General features: G+C 38.5%; 1 protein-coding gene across 1 annotated transcript in view; it reads right to left on the bottom strand.

The window, feature by feature from the left end:
- The window catches only part of LOC145994405 (ATP-binding cassette sub-family C member 4-like), a 123,802-nt gene that overhangs the window by 90,065 nt on the left and 13,681 nt on the right, over positions 1 to 20,056 (bottom strand). The window contains exons 3-5 of the mRNA XM_083130528.1: positions 19,100 to 19,234; positions 15,344 to 15,548; positions 3,632 to 3,854 (exon numbers count right to left, since the gene is read on the bottom strand). Of these exons, the coding sequence (XP_082986654.1) occupies positions 3,632 to 3,854; positions 15,344 to 15,548; positions 19,100 to 19,234 (563 nt within the window). The remainder of the gene's footprint in view (positions 1 to 3,631; positions 3,855 to 15,343; positions 15,549 to 19,099; positions 19,235 to 20,056) is intronic.

Genomic DNA, 20,056 nt, shown 5'->3' with positions numbered 1-20,056 from the left:
ATGCCATTCACACCACTTCATCTATGGTTAAGGTTGAGAATTCATGAAGCCCTACCTCTACAGCTCCTAGATGAATTCTTCAGTGCATGCCAAAGGGACATTTTTTTAAAACTTTTTCTTCTTATATTCATAAGCAAAGCCAGTCTGAGATTAAAATTGATAATGGGGGGGGGGGGGGGTCTTGACATTTGAAAATAGTTGTTGGATGTATAGTATGGTTCAATATGGTGACAATGAAAAGGTGGTTACTTTGGGTAAATTTTTCTAGCTGTGGGGATATAATCTCCCCATTTTGAGCATTGGACATAATAACAAACGACTTGGAAGCAAGTTGCACTCTACTTATGGAAATGCTGTATCAAATGTGGATTAATTTTTGGCAAGTTTACTGAATGCCATATTGTGTCGCTTCACTCAATTCTGATATGTAATGTTTTAATATAATTAAGCCTTGTTTCCATATTAAAAACACTAAGATGCTGACCAAGGCAGTTTATTAAGATATAAAAACATTTAACATGTAACGTTTCAACTCTGTATCAGGGTCTTCCTCAGACGAAAAAAAAAATTTAGTTCTTTGTCTGAGGAAGACCTGATACAGGGTTGAAACGTTACATGTTAAGAGTGTTTTTATACATTAATAAACTGCCTTGGTCAGCAAGTTAGTGTTTGTAATGCTTTGTAAGTAAATGTTGAATTATCTGTAGATATGATTTGTTCTAGGAATGTTTTCGATCTACGTTTTGGAACAAAATAATTGCATCTTTATTTGGACCTGTAAAAATCTTTGAAAAAGGTATACTATTTGCAAGATTAAGTTTTTGATGTAGAAATTGAAAATTGCAAAATTACATGATGTGATTCTGATGAACCATGGAGAAATGTAAACAGCAATCAAGTTGTCAAGGATTTATGTAAACAAACATTTACTACAAAAATAGCCAAATATGTAATTTCTATCGTCTACTTTTTTTGGTTGCCAAAAGGATAATATGACAGTTCTACTAATCTGAAAGTGTTAAGCTGCTATATTCGGGTTTACACCAACACAAACTGATACAATGGCACTTCATAAACCAGCTGTCGACGGACGAAGTTCCTGCGATATGAAAGTAACCATGGAGTGATCTTGGAAGGGTTACCAGATATGTAGTTATAAACAAATCTGCACCTGAGAACCTTGGCAACACTATTAAGCCATGTTTGCATTTTTAATAAAACACTAAAATGCTGACGAAGGCAAAATTTATTGTGAAATAAGACACAATAAATGTAACATTTCCATCCTGTAACAGGGTCTTCTTCAGACAAAAATTCACAATAAATTAAACAACTTTATAAATAATTGATTGTGAATCTTCGAAGAAGACCCTGTTACAGGGTTGAAACATTACATTTATAGTGTCTTATTTTACAATAAATATTACCTTGGTCAGCATTTTAGTGTTTTACTGAGAACCTTATCCCTAGTTGAGTACATCTGTAACTGTGCAAAAAAACAGTAATAAAACCAAGTTATAAGAAAAGTATTCCTTTACATTTTCATTACATACAGAACAGTACTAAATTCCACACCAATGACCAGTCACTGTCTGGTCATATGTTACTCGGAAGTCTGACCTGAGAAGTCCTATCGAGAGTAACCCAGCAGTGACCAGTTAGAGGCCCTAGAGGCATATGTGCATGCCAATAAATCAGCAAACCCATAAATAGCATTCCTAACCTGGAATTACTAGCGGTTGGATCTGTCATGTCGATACTTGCATATTTTTGTATTTGTAATGATTTTGTTTATTAAATGTGACTCAGATCAGGAATCTTATGCAGTATATGTGCATTTTGTTTATAAATAATACATATTTTAATGCTTCACTTACTTTCTTTAAGAAGAAAATAAAATCTATTGTAATTCATTACCTGGCAAAAATACAGTTGCTCGCAGGTGAGCACCGTGCCTTCTTCTTCTTGCGTTTACAGCACAACTGAAACAAAGATGACTCGGAGAGCATTAGCGATGACTCTCTTTTCGAATTGTGATATTTTATTAAAGGAGATACGCTGAAGGGAAGGTAGATGAGACCTTGGCTCTCACACATCCATGAAGTTCGAATTACAAACATTTGAAAATGAAAGTGAGCGCAGCGCTCACCCATGAGTAACAGCAGGTTAATAAAAATAAACATTTCTGACTTCCATCCAGCGAAACTATAATTTCAAGTCAAACAAATAACGGGTGATTCCCTCGCTAGAGGCCCCAAACTTTTGTCTATAAAACTGCCATTTTCTCAAAGTTTGTCTTGAAATTTTGTATGCATATACCTTGAACAATGCAAAACAGGATCTAACCCCTTGCAATAGGTTTGGACTCTTCCAGTGACCTTCATTTGTTTTGTTCTGCGACAATTCATCTTGGTAGTGTTGGCTCGAATGTATAGGGATTACAATGTACACAATCGAAGACCGTGTGTTCCTCGTTCGTAAATACTGGCAAACTGGTTCATTTCATGTCAAAGGGCATTTTAGACTGAATTTCATGTGAGACTTGAACCTTCAAAGTGTTGTATCCAGAAATTGGAAAGAAAGTTAGAGACAATGGGAAGTCTTGTCACACAACATTCAGGAGGCCGAAAAATGTCGAAGAGACAAAACAGGATGTAAAGGAGCGATTACTGGCATCACCATCAAAATCATTGTGAAGACTTCCCCAAGAAACTAATCTCCCATATTCCACGTGTCAAAAAGCTGCAAAAAAATCAAAATTACACACTTACCGTGTGTCATGTGTTCAAGAATTGCAACTGACAGACCATGAAAAACATGTGCGGTTTTGTTTATGGTTTCAAAATTTTCTTATTCAGAATCCTGGGATTTTAGACCTCACTTGGTTTACGGATGAAGCATCATCTGAGTGGCTACATTAACTCTGAAAACACGTGTATATGGGCAGAAGAAAATCCTCGTGCAATACATGAAACGCCTTTTCATTCTCAGAAAATTGTATTGTGGTGTGGAGTGTCTCGTAGGCAAATTATAGGCCCTATTTTTTTGCAAACGGTTAACATGGAAGTCTACCTGGGAATATTCACTGAGTTTGTCAATCAGTTAACAGATGATGAACTAACTGATGGATATTTCCAACAAGACGTTGTGGCGACATGTCACACTTAAAACGTCAGCATGACAGAAATTAAGTTTTTTTGGAGACTGAATTATCTCAAAAAATCTTTGGCCACCAAGATCTCTCGATCTCACCCCACCTGACTTCTTTCTTTGGAACTTATTGAAGGAAAAAGTATATAGAAATAAACCCTGCACAATCGCAGCCCTGAAGCTATACATCAAGAGATTGAAGCCATTACCGACGCTGCTTTAAGAAAAGTATTCCAGTATTTGGAGAGAATTGTACAAGAGTGTTTGCATGTGGAAGGGGACCATTTTCAGCATCGGATATGAGTAGATCCTGTTTTATATTGTTCAAGGTACGTGCATAGAAATTTTCAAATAAAACTTTAAGTAAATGGCAGTTTTATAGAGAAAGGTTTAGGGCCTGTAGTGAGGGAATCACCTTGTACTACTACCTCTTGTACTCAGAGTTATGAATTGGTTAAAATAGATATCGACAGTAAGTTACCTTGCAAAGGCACAATAAGTAGCAGAAAGGCAATTCCACTGAAGCATGAAATTCCCATTTCTCTGTACAATAAATATGAAACAGCCGACACTTCAACAGGGCCTACCCAAATGGAATGGAAATGGACTCCAACTTGATCAAAGCGAACAGCATCATTCGCTAATAAATTAATCATTTGCCCAATTGTAGTCTCCTCCATTGAAGCTACATTAAGCTTCAGAGCCTGAAAAAATGTAAAATAAACATAGTATAATTTAACCTTCAGTGTTTTATTATTATTTTATTGATTTACTTTATTTTTCTTAGCTTTTTCTGCCACTTTTGGCTAATTTGCGAAGATGGAGATGAGTGATGATATGATGAAATTGATGAATGAATACTCACAAACATCCATGCCCAGGCTGGGATTCGAACGCAAGACTCCTGGCATTGTAGCGCGACGTGCTAACCACTACGTCACGGGGGCCGACTTAACCTTCATTGTGTATGTGTATGTATGTATGTATTATATACACTGGTCAAAAAGGTTTTGCATATAACAATTTTTTTTATTTTCTGCATCACAGAAGCCACACATGTCGATACCTCTAACTAGGGCAATGAAAGTACAAAACACAAAACATAGTTAAAGAAAATTCTGAAAGATGTAACCAAAGAAACAAAGTTGTTTTCCTAACAAAAGTAAGATGCAACAAAAAGATCACCAATTACCAAGGTGAGTAAACCTATAAGAAACCCCTCACCGTCTGTTCAGTAACGTGTGTGGCCTCTACGAACACATAGACGTTCTCGAACATGATGGGGCACGCTGAAAACCAGGTTATCCAATGCATATTGTGGAAGATTTTCCCATTTCTGAATGGCAGTGTGTATCAGATCACGTAGGGTTTGTTATGGGTGAGGGTGGTTTGCAATGGCACATTTCAGAAGGTGCCAGACATGTTCGATACAATACATATCGGGGGAGACTGCTGGCCAGTCCATCCAATGGATTGCATGCCTTCAATGAAAAAGGTCCACTGAACAGGTATGGTGAGGACGGGATTATCGTCCACCAACTTGAATCCTGCACAAACATTCTGTGAAAATGCCCTAACGACGCGTCGAAGAACACTGTCCTCGTATGTCTGTGCATCCATAGTAACCTGTATGTGAAGTAATAGCATCCGACGAACAAACATGATTCCTGCCCAGAAGAGTACCGAACCACTCCACCATGAATGACTCATTAAAATGCTGTCCATTTGCTCTCCAGACACGTATAGTGTTGTCATTTGGAGCAGAATTCAACTGTAAACAGTGTTTGCGACCACTGTTCCCCGGTCCAGTTTTCATGTTGTCTAGCCCATCTTATGCGTAGTCTCCTATGTCATGCAGTGAGTCGGGGAACCTTCAAAGGTCGACGGGCATGAATCCCTATATCATGCAGTCAGTTTTGCACCATTTGGGTGGACACCATGATCTCTGAGGCCTCACAGAGCTCCTTCTGGAATTGGGTTGCTGTGGACGTAGGACATCTGTGCGCAGAAATACAGATATACCTGTCTTGTGCAGCCATTCTTTTGTGTGGTCTTCCTTCTCTGAGCCAATCTGCTATTGAATGGGTCTCCTGGAATTTTTTCCACACTCTAGAAACGTCACTTTGATTACAGCCTACCCGATGTGTTACATCCACTTGCTTCATACCTTCCTGTAGTAAATCCACTATTCTGATTCTATCCACTGCCGAAAGTGTGTTTCGTGACATTTCTAAAAGGTAAACTCACACCATGACAACCATTACAACCTTCCTTGAGACATCCAGTGCTTTATACTTCCCCTTCTCATGAACTGCGAGACAATCGGTAGGTGAATCACGAGGTTAAAACATGAAACATGCTTCAAAACCTGGACACAGACATGTACTGGCTCTTTTGTGTGTTGAATTGGCCTGGAGATTTGTGGCGTCAGTGATGCAGAATATGAAAAACTTGCAATATGCAAAACTTTTTTTGACCAGTATATTAGGGATGGCCAAATCTGGATCTTTTTGCTATCTGGAATCCAGATAGTATGTATGTATATCTGTGTGTGTGTATGTATATTTTTTTGTGGTGGTTGCTATGCTATTCTTGGATAATATTAATGTAGCGATGTACAGAATGAAAATTATTTGGTTGAGACAATGAGGATGGTGGAAAAAAAACAGATGTTCTGGACAGTGTGTGTGTAAGATTTCCGAACATTGTAACACACATACACACAGTTTTCAGCAGGGGAAATTATTGTGTACACAAGCATTGCAGATTGTGAACAGTAGTTGTTGCACCAAAGACCCATGGTAAAACAAAGAGAAAGAAGGGGAGAACAATTGCCCCACCCCAGCTTTTTTCTTCTTTGAAAACTCGAAAGTTTATCAACTGAATGTGTAAAAACAGTTTTAAAATGTTTCTTTCTGCTGAATGAAATGTAAAAGTTTGAGTGGGAGGGAAGTATATGTTAGGGATACCCAAGGAACATTTTCATGCTCTTATCACATGAACACTGTGACTATTGAGTGATTGATTCTTCAGAGTTTTCCAAGATAAATAAGAGTTCTAAAACCTCACAGGCCATGGCTTGATTAGAGTAGTGGAAGGTGCTGAAAGCTGCACAGTTTCAGTGACTGACTTTCTCAGTGTAATGCAAATCTTGATATCCACTCCTTGTTCCCCTTCTGTGTCCATTGTCAACAAACGATAATATGCCATTCAAACATAAATGGCATGGAATTTACTTTCCAGGACATTGTCGTGTAGATCACAAGATCACATGTCCCATCCTGGAATAAAACAAACTGAACATTTTCAGTGCAACTATGTCACAGATATTCAGTGTTGCCAACTTAAATGGGATCGTAGGGCACGAGCCCACCCAATAATTTGTCTTAATGTTATTCTTATTAATATTATACATTTGTTATCCTGATTCTTAGACTGCTTATTGAAATCAGTAAATAACAGATTTTTTTGAAAAATGAGGATGCATTGATGGTGTGCACTTTTTCTCATTCAGTGTTCCGATACCATAGATTTTTACATTTAGTTTGGAAATCAACTACTACTGATTTACCAGGTTCATATTCAAATAATTCGGGGATCATGATTTTATAATACCAAGTGAATGAGAAACAAAGAATGTTGATGCTTTTCAAAATTCATGGCAGGACAAACATCTGTGGGTTGTTTTTATGATGAAAATCTGAAAGTGGTGTTATAGTCCAGGGGCATTTGTAATCCCGTGGGTTTTTGAATGAAGGGAATATATGACTACCGGTAATACGTTGCTAGTGTGGTAACAATAATGTACTACCAGGTGTTTTGCCTGCAATTATGGCAGAAGGCCTGTGTGACGTCATAAATCCAAGATGGCTACTGCTTCATGCACTAACTAAGAAAATCCATCATAACTCCTTTAATAGTGGTTTTGGATTTTTTTTTAAAGATACATGCTTTGTTCAGAATTGAAAAAGGAAAAAAATTGATTCTTACAGTTTTTTCATTTCTCGCACTGTTATGGAGATATATCTAGTGAAAGTATTTTGTGCCCTTTTCTGCAAGGATTCCATGCATATTTTACACTTTACTTGACCTTCTGGCATATAAAGGGGGTAAATTACTGCATGTGATATTTTGCTGATGCCTACTATTGTGGCGTATTGTCTGTGTGACATCATACATCCAAGATGACTTCCTCTGCAGACATTAACAAACAAAAATGACCATATCTCCTTAACTCCTTTAGGAGTAATTTTGACCATTTGTAAGTGTTGGGTTTTGACCACTCCAAAACCTGCAAAAGAAAGTCTTGTTGTGCAGACTTTATTATATTGTCCCTCCACTCTTTTACACAGTAGCACCAGCATTAACCCGCGACTCGGTATATACAGTCATAGGTGGGTCCAGATTTTTTCTTGGACATGCACAGAATATGCTGTAAGCATTATGTAAAACTGGAAATATTACATGCAGATTTGTAAATTATTCGACACCTCAAAAAGAGCTCTTATATCAGTTAGGCCTTGAGCCAGGCAAGTTGTCTGTACCACTCAGGGGGGATGGGGTCTAATATGATTTTTTGGTAAGGTTAGGATAACTAGAGATGGAAAATATGTGATAGCATGTCAAAACTTTTTGCCTTCTGTGTGTTATCATTCCCCAGATACTTTGATGTAAATGTATAGTATTGATAAATTTTAATATTGTGACTTTTACTATTAGAAATGACAATTACAAAAATTCTGATCTAAATTAATAATAATGATGAAAAATTAAGACTATAATAATTACACCAATTAAAATATGTGAATATTTTAATAATTTAATTGACAAGTTGAATGGGAATTAATACCATTATTGGATTCAATTGGCTATTTCCCCAGCATTAATGCCAATATATCTGAATTAACAACTGAAGTGCGCAGCTGTGAGAATGACAGTAGCAGTCCAACAACAGTGTAAGAGTTCATTGAGGAATGTGGGCAAGTGATACAATGCTTCTAAAGTGCGATTTACCTGAATCAGTGGCGTGGAGAGCGATAGGAAGGATGGAAGCTGGACAGACGCAGCAGTGAGAGCCATCTGCAGCCCTTGGAGTGTCTCAAAGTGACATTTCTAGCCTTAATTGGTTCCATAAATGTACGACGAAGGCAAGGTTAAGGCCTTCTGCGAGCAACAACAGCAAGAGACAACAGGTACCTCTTGTTAAGAACTGATTGGAACAGACGAACAGCATGGGGTGCAGGTGTCATCTCAAACTGTCTGCAATCGCCTTCTTAAAGATGGGCTCTATGCCCATCATTGTGTGCGTTCCATCACTGTACAGTTTTCAGTCTGTAGAAACTTGGCTGAGGAACATCGCAATTGGGGCCTAAATAAATGGGGTTGAGCGGTGTTCTCCGATGAGTCGCAGTTCAGCCTCCAGCTTTACAATAGACGTGCCTAATCTGGATGATATGTGGAACACACTATAACCCTGGTCTTGTGCAAGAAACATTCTAAAATGGAGGTGGTGGACTGATGGTGTGGGTTGGAATACAAATTGTGGGATGTACGGACCTCCACGTCACCCAAAATGGCACCCAATAGATATGGGGACGAGATCCTCAGACCTCTTGCTATGTCATGCACAGATGCAATGGGTGATCCTTTTATTTTCATCGGACAGAGTTCTGTTAGTGCACAACATGCCAGAGGATGAGGGAATCGATAGTATGGAGTGGCTAGCATGATAACTGGACTTATTAATTAAATCCCATAGAGAAAATGTCTGGGATGCACTTGGCAAACGCATTTTTATGTAGGATGGCACCTACGTCAACTCTTCCCAAGCTGAAATTGCCTGAAGTGAAAAGTGGCGAGAAATCCCCCAAGCTCTCTTTGCACCTCAACTAGTCCATACCACACAGATGTGCAGCGGTGCTAGCTGTTCGAGGAGATCACACACCATACTAGGGGTGAGTTACTGCTGGGACCCTGTAAGTTTTTGAGCTGTTCTATTGATACTCACATTGCTCTATAATGACACACATCATGTGAGCATTGGTTCAAGCAACTGTAGGGTCTTTCTGTTACCTGCACTAATCGATACCCTGTTCTCTGAATGTTCTTTCAGTTGCATAAACATGGATTTCATCTAGTTCTTTCTGTTCCTCTCTTGATCAAAGAAGTAGGCAGTGAATTATTGTGACAGCACAGAATCGGAATCTTCAAATGGGCTTTCTCTTAGAACCATTATCATGGGCTTTAGACACATACTTGCAGAAAAATGTTATCCCTCCCTCCATGAGGAAATACTGGAAATTCAGCCACGGCGATTGATGGTATGGCACTTATTCAAAGAGTAAAAGAGGAGGAGTCAAACTTTGGTGAGGTTTATCTGCCTTGTCCATTGCTTTGAGAGAAGGAAAGAGCCCAAGAATCGACGTCTGTTTGATACGTACAATGAGACGTCTATAAACAACACCGAAAGGACAATCACGTGGGAAGAACTCGGGCATCAGTCACAGAGCATCTAATCTTCCCAGATTGTCAGAAAGTGAAGGAAATTCCTAAGTTACGTAACAAATAAAACAACTCTAATTGCATTTCTTGTTAACGAATGTAGGATACCAGAGCATGTTGTAATACTTTTGAACAAAACACTTCACGACTGTGGAGATAAATGATGCAAAATCACATCTGAAGGGAGGCTCAAAGTACTCAATATCAACAGTAAATATGAAGAAGAGATGGTCATTTGTTAGTGAATACTGTTGCTGCTAATGAGGGTTATGAAGTGGAAAGTGAGAGGTTCAGATGACACAGATGTGTGTAGTATGTGTTTGAGATTCCATGAAAGAATAATTAAATACAGAGAAACTAGTACTCACTTTTATCCGCGAAGCTGTTTTTTCTTTTTTTTCGATTAATTTCAGTGGCCACTGCCACCATCCTCGTTGGAACTTGCTGCACTGTTGCTTGGCGTGCGTCTTTTGTTCGTAGTTCTCTGGCTGCCGTTAGGTGCACTGCTAGGTGCATTGTGCATCTTGGTGCGTCGTCTGCTATTTCCGGGCGATAACTGCTGCAGTAGTGGAATCCAAGTATGGTGCGCTTGCCCACTATCGATGTTTAGTTCGTGCGGGAAGTGCATTATGGCGTGCGTTTCCTTGATTTTGGTGTCTATGAGCGTGTGGGCAGTGTGTTTGACTCGAACCTTTTGAATTTTATGGCTATTGTATTTGATATGTCTAGCAAGACCAGTAGTGGGTTGGGCTTTTTTCGCATCTGCTAGGTGCTGTTGGATTCTTTCATTGACAGATCTGATGGACCTGCCGATGTAATGAGCCTTGCATTCACACTCTGCATCATATACACCTGGGTTGTCAAGGGGGGGGGGGAAGTACCGTTTGTGCTTGTTCAGTTTATCAGTTATTTATCCAATAGCCTGGTTATTGGAAGTTTGTCTAAAACACAATTACTTTCAGTTTGAAGATAAATTCTACAACCAATCCGAGGGCCTTGCGATGGGCAACCCGCTATCAGCTCCTTTAGCCAACATCGTCATGCACCTGGCTGAAAAAGAGATACTCCACACTCCAGAACTACAACACATCCGATATGGAAGGTACGCGGACGACACAATAGTTGTATACAAAAAGGCAGAAGAACTCAACCTCCTAGTGAACAAACTAAATAACATCCACCCCAGGCTCAACTTCACCGTAGAGCATGAAAAACTTGGTAAAATCAACTTCCTGGACATCACCATCAGCCGTGCACTTAACAAATTCACAACCACCGTCTACAGAAAACCGGATGCAGGCAACCAGTACATACATGCTCTCTCTAGCCATCCCCCTAAGCAAAAAGCCAATGTGTGGCTAAACTTTTATCGAACAGCCTTCTCCTACTGTGGCAAAGAAGAGGACCTACGAGAGGAGATAGCCACCATCACAGAAATAGCCCTGAAACATGGCTACACTGAATCACAACTTTCCACTTGGTGCAGTAAGGCGGAAATACAGGTCAGACACCCTAACCTACCACAATCAACCCATCCACAAGCAACCCAGCCACAACCAACCCCCAGCGACCAATATAAATGGTTTGCCTTCCCCTACCATCCCACCACTTCCAACTGCATAGCCAAAGCCCTTCTCCCATTTGGCATCAAAGTAGCGCACAAACCCAACTCCAAAATAACTGATAAACTGAACAAGCACAAACGGTACTTCCTCTCCCCCCTTGACAACCCAGGTGTATATGATGCAGAGTGTGAATGCAAGGCTCATTACATCGGCAGGTCCATCAGATCTGTCAATGAAAGAATCCAACAGCACCTAGCAGATGCGAAAAAAGCCCAACCCACTACTGGTCTTGCTAGACATATCAAATACAATAGCCATAAAATTCAAAAGGTTCGAGTCAAACACACTGCCCACACGCTCATAGACACCAAAATCAAGGAAACGCACGCCATAATGCACTTCCCGCACGAACTAAACATCGATAGTGGGCAAGCGCACCATACTTGGATTCCACTACTGCAGCAGTTATCGCCCGGAAATAGCAGACGACGCACCAAGATGCACAGCGCACCTAGCAGCGCACCTAACGGCAGCCAGAGAACTACGAACAAAAGACGCACACCAAGCAACAGCGCAGCAAGTTCCAACGAGGATGGTGGCAGTGGCCACTGAAATTAATCGAAAAAGAAGAAAAAAAAGCTTCGCGGATAAAAGTGAGTACTAGTTTCTCCGTATTTATATACTACCGCGTCTCTCTTTTCCCAATCATGAAAAAGAATAATTGTTAAATTGTTTCTGAAATAGTACCAAAATATCCATAATGGTCCTTGACATTAGGAAAATAGCTTCAATTCGTATTAAAATGTTTGTCAAGATATGAAAAGTCTCCTTACGCATTTGCAGGAAACGGAAGAGTAAGTGCATTGAAAATCTTTCATGCCAACAGACATATACACGAAATAGCTAAGTATTATCACAGCCTCAGAGACGAATGGGATCTCAATGAAGAAGTAATGGGCAAAATGTAGTTCTTGGGCTTACTGTATGCTCCAAAATCTTCTGTACATTATGTGAATGACATGGCATGTCCTCTATTCTGTGCAAAGAAGGGTTAGATAGAGATTTATCAACTTACAACTTGGAGGGACTGTCTCAAGAAACATGCTTAACATGCGATTATCAAGCCACTATAAACAAGAGATGTCTTCCGAATGACTCATGCACACATACTCCAAGTGGGAGAAGGTGGACATTGAAAAAACACGATGAAGCAGAGCAATTGGTAGTGGATTGGATGGAGTGACAGCCAGCACCTCAAACTGTGTTAGATCTACTAGCTTGCAACACCATTAGAAACAGCCTCCCCGATGGTGCAGTGGTTGCGTCATTGCCTTGTAATTAAGGGGTCCCGGGTTCATTACCCGGTAGAGGCACATACTAGTTCGAATTCCACTTTAAACTGTAGGTCCAGTTCCAATTAGCTTTACTGTGCATAAAGTGGACTTGAAACACCAAATCAACCAACCAACCAACCAATCCATTAGAAACTACAAACTGCCAACGTGTGTCGTCTGTCTAAATACCATCAAGTGCACTGACAAGTGCAGACTTCCCTCATGTGAAAATCAGTGAGTGATGACCCTTATTCAGAAGAAGATGATGATGATGAATTTAAATAATAAAATTTTGTTTATGTTAAATTATAACATACATGCGTATTAAAGATTTAGCCACCACTATTATTGAAAATTATAAGTAAAACTTATGCATTTAATCTATGTCAGTATATAAGCAATAAAATAAAGTTTTATTATTATTATAAGGATTATATTATTATTATTACACTTAATAATTATAATTTTTATAAAATAATATTGAATTTAATAAGTCCGTTGAAATTTAATTTATTTATTGAAATATTGTGAACAATTTATATGCTATTTATAAAAAATATGCAAAACCATTATTTTTCAGCTATGGATACTAATTCAATAACATTTGATAAAAGGCAAAGAGTTATCAGATGCTATCACACTATTTCCAGCTCCAGGCATCCAGACCTTGCAAAAACAATCATATGAGAACCCATCCCCCTGAGTGGTACCGGTCGCCTATATTTGAGGTCCTGGCTCATGGACTAAGTGGTGTTCCCAGTGTTTTTGAAAAAGGGGGGGTATACTTATACTTTTTAGTACCCGGTCCTCATTTGCCATCTTTTCTTACCGTTGACTTTCTTATTTTAGAAATACTTAGCCAAGGGGAGTTGTGACCACCACACACTCCAATTGGACAGGTCACGTCATTCACATCAAAACAATTACAAGGGTTCATTCTAGGTCTAATTTGAGGTCAGATGAACTAATCGGGACTGAACCTTCAATGTATGATCCATCTTAGAAAGTACTTACACCAGGAAATGAACCCAGGGTCCTTTGATTATGAGGGGATAGCATTAGCAGATTTTCCGTCATCACATTATAATCAAGATATCCAGGGTTCAATACCTGCTGGAGGCACATAGTGGTTCGTATCTCACATAAAACTGTAGGTCCAGTCCAAATTAACCTATCTGTGCATAAAAGTGGACTTAAACTCAATCAATCTAATATTAGTAGAGGTGTGAAATAAAATAAGTTCTATTGTATTTGTATGAACAATAATTACAGAAAGAAAGAGACAGCCATCAGAAATATTCAATCTAGAATGCTCTTGCTTTGTGTCCATCAGTTAATGTTATTGCCTTGTAAGCAAAAAAAAAAACGGATTAGATTTACTGTACTTAAGTGTCTCATAAATCTATCCTCTATTTATGCATTTGTGTCAAACTTTGATTTTTGATTTCACTTTTTTGTTCTTTTAATACGATGCTATCAATACCTTTCATAATACTTAGTCATCCTTTTTGGAGGGGTAAGTGAACCAGTGTGGCCGCGGTGGCTCAGTCGGTAACGCGTCTGACTACCATGCTCAAGGTCCCGGGTTCGATCCCCGGCCGGTTCAAATCCGGGAACTTTTCTAACGGTGGAAGCGGCCCCGGCGCCTACCCAGCGTCGAATAACATGGGTACCTGGGGGAAACCCTGGGGGGTAAAGGCGGTCAGGGGCGTGATGCTGATCACATCACCCCCACTCACGACCGGATCAAGAAAGTGTGGGGCGTTACCCCCACACCCCCTATACGCCTTCATGGCGTGGTGCTATGCACAGGGGAACACTTTACCTTTTAAGTGAACCAGGGGGGCCCTCCCACTAAATCCGCCAATAAAAGTCGTATACGAAGTTGCTGCATTTTGCATACCTGTTGTTCTTTTGGCGTTTTTCTCCTTGTTTGGTGTTGAAATAATGACCTTGAATCACTTTGCTCCTAATTTTGTAAAAAGTTTTAAATGGAATTTCAGTTGCTTTAGCGGTATCGCTTGCAGCCCAATTAACACTTTTACCAGGATTTTTCTTCTTTAAGTATTCAATAATATTTATTACTTTATTCTCTTTACTTGTAAGACTCTGGAAACTTTTATGCTTAATAATAGGACACCTTGCCATTTTGCTGTTGTAGAATAATTATAATAATAAATTCCTTCAAGAACTACCCAAAATGAGAAAGCGTGCATACAAACAATAAACCACTTGACCCAACGAAAGCCTATTCACAAACTTTTGCCTAGACATTCCCCACCCCCTTCCCAACACATGTTTGCAGCAAGGGGCAACCATCTGACGGCTGTTATTTTTAACTCCCCAAATCGCGGTAGACACAAGAAAGGAAAACATCTTTATTGGATTGTGTTGAATTGCAAAATAAGGTATAGACCACCAAAACCTTACATTTCCTCTGGTTTTTGCATATTTATTATTTTCACTTCGAATGTTAATGACTTTTGTTTCTGACACAAACACTCTTGTTTAGGGGTGGTGACTCAAAAGTAAAAGCCAACAACAGCCCATACTGAACTCTTAAGTTGGGCTCCCCAACATATATCTACCACATTAGCAAACACGGACTCGAAGAGCATTTGTAAGGTGTGTACAAAAAACTTGAAAGTTTATCATTCTATCAGCATCAGAATTACAATTGTGAGTTATATCGTTTATCTGTTAAAATTTCTAAAATGTTTCACAGACTTACAATATGATACACCCTGTACATTTATACACTTAACTGATCTGCAAGACTCCTCCCATACATACCTTTCTGTATATTAGAGAGCAACAAGCAATGCGTATCTTCATCCCCAAATGGAATGCAGCTAATCCCAATGGGTGAGTAACTATCACACTACAATAAATACATCCTATCAATCCAAGAATGTACAGGTAGACAGCATCCTTTGATATCAAACTATCATGATCAAAGTAGTCCAGTACGAAGCCAAGAAATATCAGTGATCCCACCCTAAAAATAATAATAACATGCTTAAAACATATATGGGATGAAGGCATAATTGACATGTGCAGAAGTTTAACAAGAATTTTCACTGTTTATTATAAAGAAAAAAATCCTATGCTCATATGAAGTGGAAGGTGCAAAATCAGAAAATTTGAAAATTGTCGTGTAAAACATAGCGTAATATGTACATATAAATTCATTTTATGAGATCCAAAAACGTAACTCCAAAAAATAGGTTTTCAGTTTTGTTTAAACTCCTCTGAAGGAGTCAGTTACGTAACTCCAATTTACTGACTCTTTTTAAGAGTGAGGCATGTTCCTAAGAAGCAGAAGCGTGTCGTACAGGTAACAGCGAAATGTAAAGAATTAAAAAGTTGTTTCAATAAAAAAACAAATGACAACATTGTTAAATATGTTAACCAACAGCGTTGCCATCGAGTAGATATTGCAGAGTATATTTTTTCTGCAGCCCACAGAAGTGCAGAGGGAGGTTGGTTCAGCTACCCTGAAGAGGTAACAAGAGAAGGGGACACCAATGCAAGGGATGAGCAAGGGAAGGCTTTGGGACAGTATGCTACGAGGTTATTCATATGCCTGTTTAGGGGCCCAGTTACCGGTCCGGTCTGCCATCACATGGTCACATTGGATTGGCAGAAAAGAGCTAAATACCACCTAAAATGGGATACGATTTCTGTGAAGCAACTAGGGATAGACTGCAAAGCCAAGGCACTGAGACCAGTTAGATAAAGACAAACATACAGTTCCTTGCTGCAATTCGTGATTTGGACAAACTTTGCTCCAAAATACTAAGTTGGCAACACTAATATCTACAGCTGGGCTTCCTTTCCACATTGACTGTTCAAACGTCAAACTGACCTGAGAAAAGTGTGGTTCTTCTTCTTCCCCTTTGCACCTCATTGCAAAGAAACAGAGGCAGATGAAGAATTGACAAGGGTCGACCACTATTCATTGGATTTTTGAAGTAACTGTTTCATGAGTGGTAGTTCTTTCTAGGAGTGTCTGTGGATAAATCACTGTGCGGATTGCAAAAAAAGAATGAAATGAACAAAAATCTAGATCAGACATATGTTGTTTTTTTGGGGGGGAGGGGTGATAACGTCTAGCAGACATAATTGTCATATTGATGGCCATTAACACTTTTGAAAAAGTCGCGCAATGCCACTGCTAAGAATACATTATTTCCTCTCTCCCGTAAATTTGATAAATTGGAGTTACGTCTCTCTGGTTCTCACATGATGCAATGGATGGAAAACACACATCAATTGCAAGCAAAATGTTCACTTCATGTTTTTCTAAGATTATACTAAGGGCTCGGAAGTTGATGACGTAAAAAATCTAAAAAAAAATAATAACCTACACAATTGCCTTAAAATTATTAAAAAATGATTTCAAATTTTCAAAAAATTACCTAAAAATCATTTTCGTTAATAAAATGGAAGCTCGATTTTTTTCATAGACTAGTTGAATAATTTGATTAAATCTGTTGTTTGGTGGTTTGAACTGTCAAAGCAAAAGGGGGGAGGGGGAATCCAATTAAGTGTTAATGTAGTTTTCTATATTTTTACTTCAAGGTTACACCACCGCAAGGGAAGTTCAGAAAATATTTTAAATTTTTTGGAGGAAAATTACCACAATTAATTGTTTAACACCATATCACGCTAAAGGCATGATTTGAATCCAGGTCCCTGGGCGTCATAAATTGATAAGCTAATCATGTCATAAAAGGGGTCCCGCTGAAGTGCTGGAAAAGAGCTTCTTAAAAGCAAATCATGCCAGCGACCTTCAGTGGAGTTGTAAAACTCTGCTGACACTGCATTAAGCTGGAAGAATATGAAGTAGAGTAAATCAGCGTTATCCACAAAAATCACTGTTGGCAAGGGACACAATCTAATCAACGGTTTTAATGATAAAAGTTCAAATTCTTGATAAATAGTTCACGTGAGAATATCTCGCAGCTCAGTTGCTTTTAGATTTATGTCAGATACAGGTATTGTGAGCAAGCTCCATAGTTGTCGTTAAAGAAGGAAAAGGAGAGAATTTACGATTGAAAAGTTATCGTTTAGAATACCAGAATATGCGAGTATAAGATCCTGGAGTTGCACTCCTTTGTACATTTTATTCCAGGGTAGGACCATGTCGAAGCGAGGACCAGCGGAGACAAGAACTTCCAACTGCGTTACAGGTAAATGTTTTTTTTAAATCAAATGTTTTAGTATGTTTTAGTATTGTTCTTATTTCACGGGGCAAGTCCCCCTTTGCTTGTTTGAGTGTCGATGTTGCTCTCCTGAGCTGTACACCACTTACAAATGCACCTCTCGCAGCCAATGTACTTGTAATACCAGGCTCTCACATAGCCTAAGGTTTGATCCCCTAAATCTACTTTAGATTTAGACGATGTATTGCCAAAGATTTTTGTTAAAAATAATATTATTTTGTATTGACCCAATTTTCGATTAATGGCGCACCTGTTGAAAAGACAGTGGTATAAAATTTATATACATAATCCACGAAACAACAAGTTAGGGAAAAAAATTAAACCTCAAAAATGGAGAAAAATGCAACAAAACTGGCAAAAAAAAATACTGGAAAATGACGTAAAATCCAAGCAAGGTAAGAAATGCAAAAAAAAAAAAAAAAATACAAAATGAAAACAATGTTTTCTGGTTCTAACTGAATTGAAAATAGTCTACTGTCAGGTTTAGCATTGTCTTCAACAGGTGTGCCCATCCCCCCTAAGGCCGTGGATGCATCCTCCCCAGAGTCGTTTGTCAAAATCCCCCATAAGAATTATAAAAATTGTTCATCACACCACTCACCCCCCCCCCCCCCCCACCCACCTGCACAAACACAAATATAGCTTGGATAAATACACAGTAATTGATTTTTGTTTGAATGTCCATAATTTGATTTCATTTTTTTAAAATTAAGTTTTCGAAATATGTAAGCTTTAGACAACAAAAACTGACAGTATTTTACAATTATCCAGTCAGTCGTAGCACAGTATCACAAACAAGCGAAACAAATCGTGCCTGAAATCATCCAACACTAAAATTGAAGTCCACTCAGAAGTTACTAGCCAACTTGGAACTACCACGAATAAAACACCGGCTGAGATGACAACAATCAAAAGGCGCATGACATTCAAAACCTTTCATTGCCGTTGAAATTAAAACACTAAAGAATAAAATAGCACGGTTCACTTTCATGTTTGCTACAGGGAATAGTATTCTTGTGGAAGTTGTTAAATAATGAAGTAGATGCTGAACATCTAATAATCATAACTAAAAATCAGTAACAAAAGTCAATCAAATGAAACGATCTCCCCATTTTTGTGTGAAGATATATAGCTAAACTATAAAATTTGTCCCCCCCAAAAATTGCCATGATGCAGGCGCATCATGAATTCCCCCTGCGGGCACCCCTGGTCTTCAAGGTCCAGGAAAAAAGATGATTTGTCATCAACTTCCGAGCCCTAATTATAATTATCTTAAATTTACTTAAAGCATTAGTAGAAAAGTTAACATTTGTATACTCACTTGAAAATCATTTCATTCAACAGTAAGCAGATGCCATAAAACACAAATTTATGACCAAACGATCTCCAGAGAGCTTTCAACAGGCTTGGTTTTCCTCTCTTGGCTTTTGCTTTTTCGTATATTCTATCCCATTTCCTAGTAAGAAACAGAAAAATATATCACTCTCTTGGAATTTGAACGCAATGATTCCTCATGTAGGAGACATTCAACACGCAATAAGAAACTTCAAAGTTTTTGCAGCGTTTAGATCAAAGATGGCATCAGGATCTTTTGATCCATGTGCCAAAGATGTGACTGATGTTTCAAAATATTCAAGGTTTTATAGTCTGGGAAATTTTACTACAGTGGAACTGAGATTTTGCATTCTTCAAGAGACCAACATGTAAAAAATAAAAATCAGGGTTCATCTGTATTTCATTGCTACTCATATTTATGTCTCTCCAGACTTCTTTCTTTTTCACTGTACTATTAAAAGTTTACATGCATAACAAAAAAAAATAATAATTTCCATTACCTGTGCACCTGCTTCACAAGTATAAATACAGGGTGAGTGTTAATGGTCTTCACAGTTTTAGTGTACCACTGCATACAGGATAGTAACAGAAATGAATAGACTGATAAAGTCAATGGTAATGCAAAGAGGAATGTTTAAACCTTTTTGTACTTTAACTTCCAAAAAGCTTGATATAAAGCTTAGTGTAAACTACACTAAAATGAATTCATAATGCTCTTTAGAAGAAAAAGTGTTAGTTTTCAATCATAATGATTCATAACAATCCTATTACAACAAAAATTTCTGACTTTCACTTTTAAACAACTTCTAAAACAAGTGGTAATTGTGTGGCAGAACCAGCCCTACGGAGAGGAAACTTGGGCCCTTGAGGCCCTGCGTCAGATAAAAATAATTGTTTGTATTACATTGCGAGTTTAGAGGAAGCTGGTGCTTCCAATTAAGTA

Source organism: Lepisma saccharinum, chromosome 10, assembly GCF_977018435.1.
Source record: "Lepisma saccharinum chromosome 10, izLepSacc3.1, whole genome shotgun sequence".
In the NCBI taxonomy this organism is placed as follows: domain Eukaryota; kingdom Metazoa; phylum Arthropoda; class Insecta; order Zygentoma; family Lepismatidae; genus Lepisma; species Lepisma saccharinum.
This window is presented reverse-complemented; position numbering and strand designations above follow the sequence as displayed.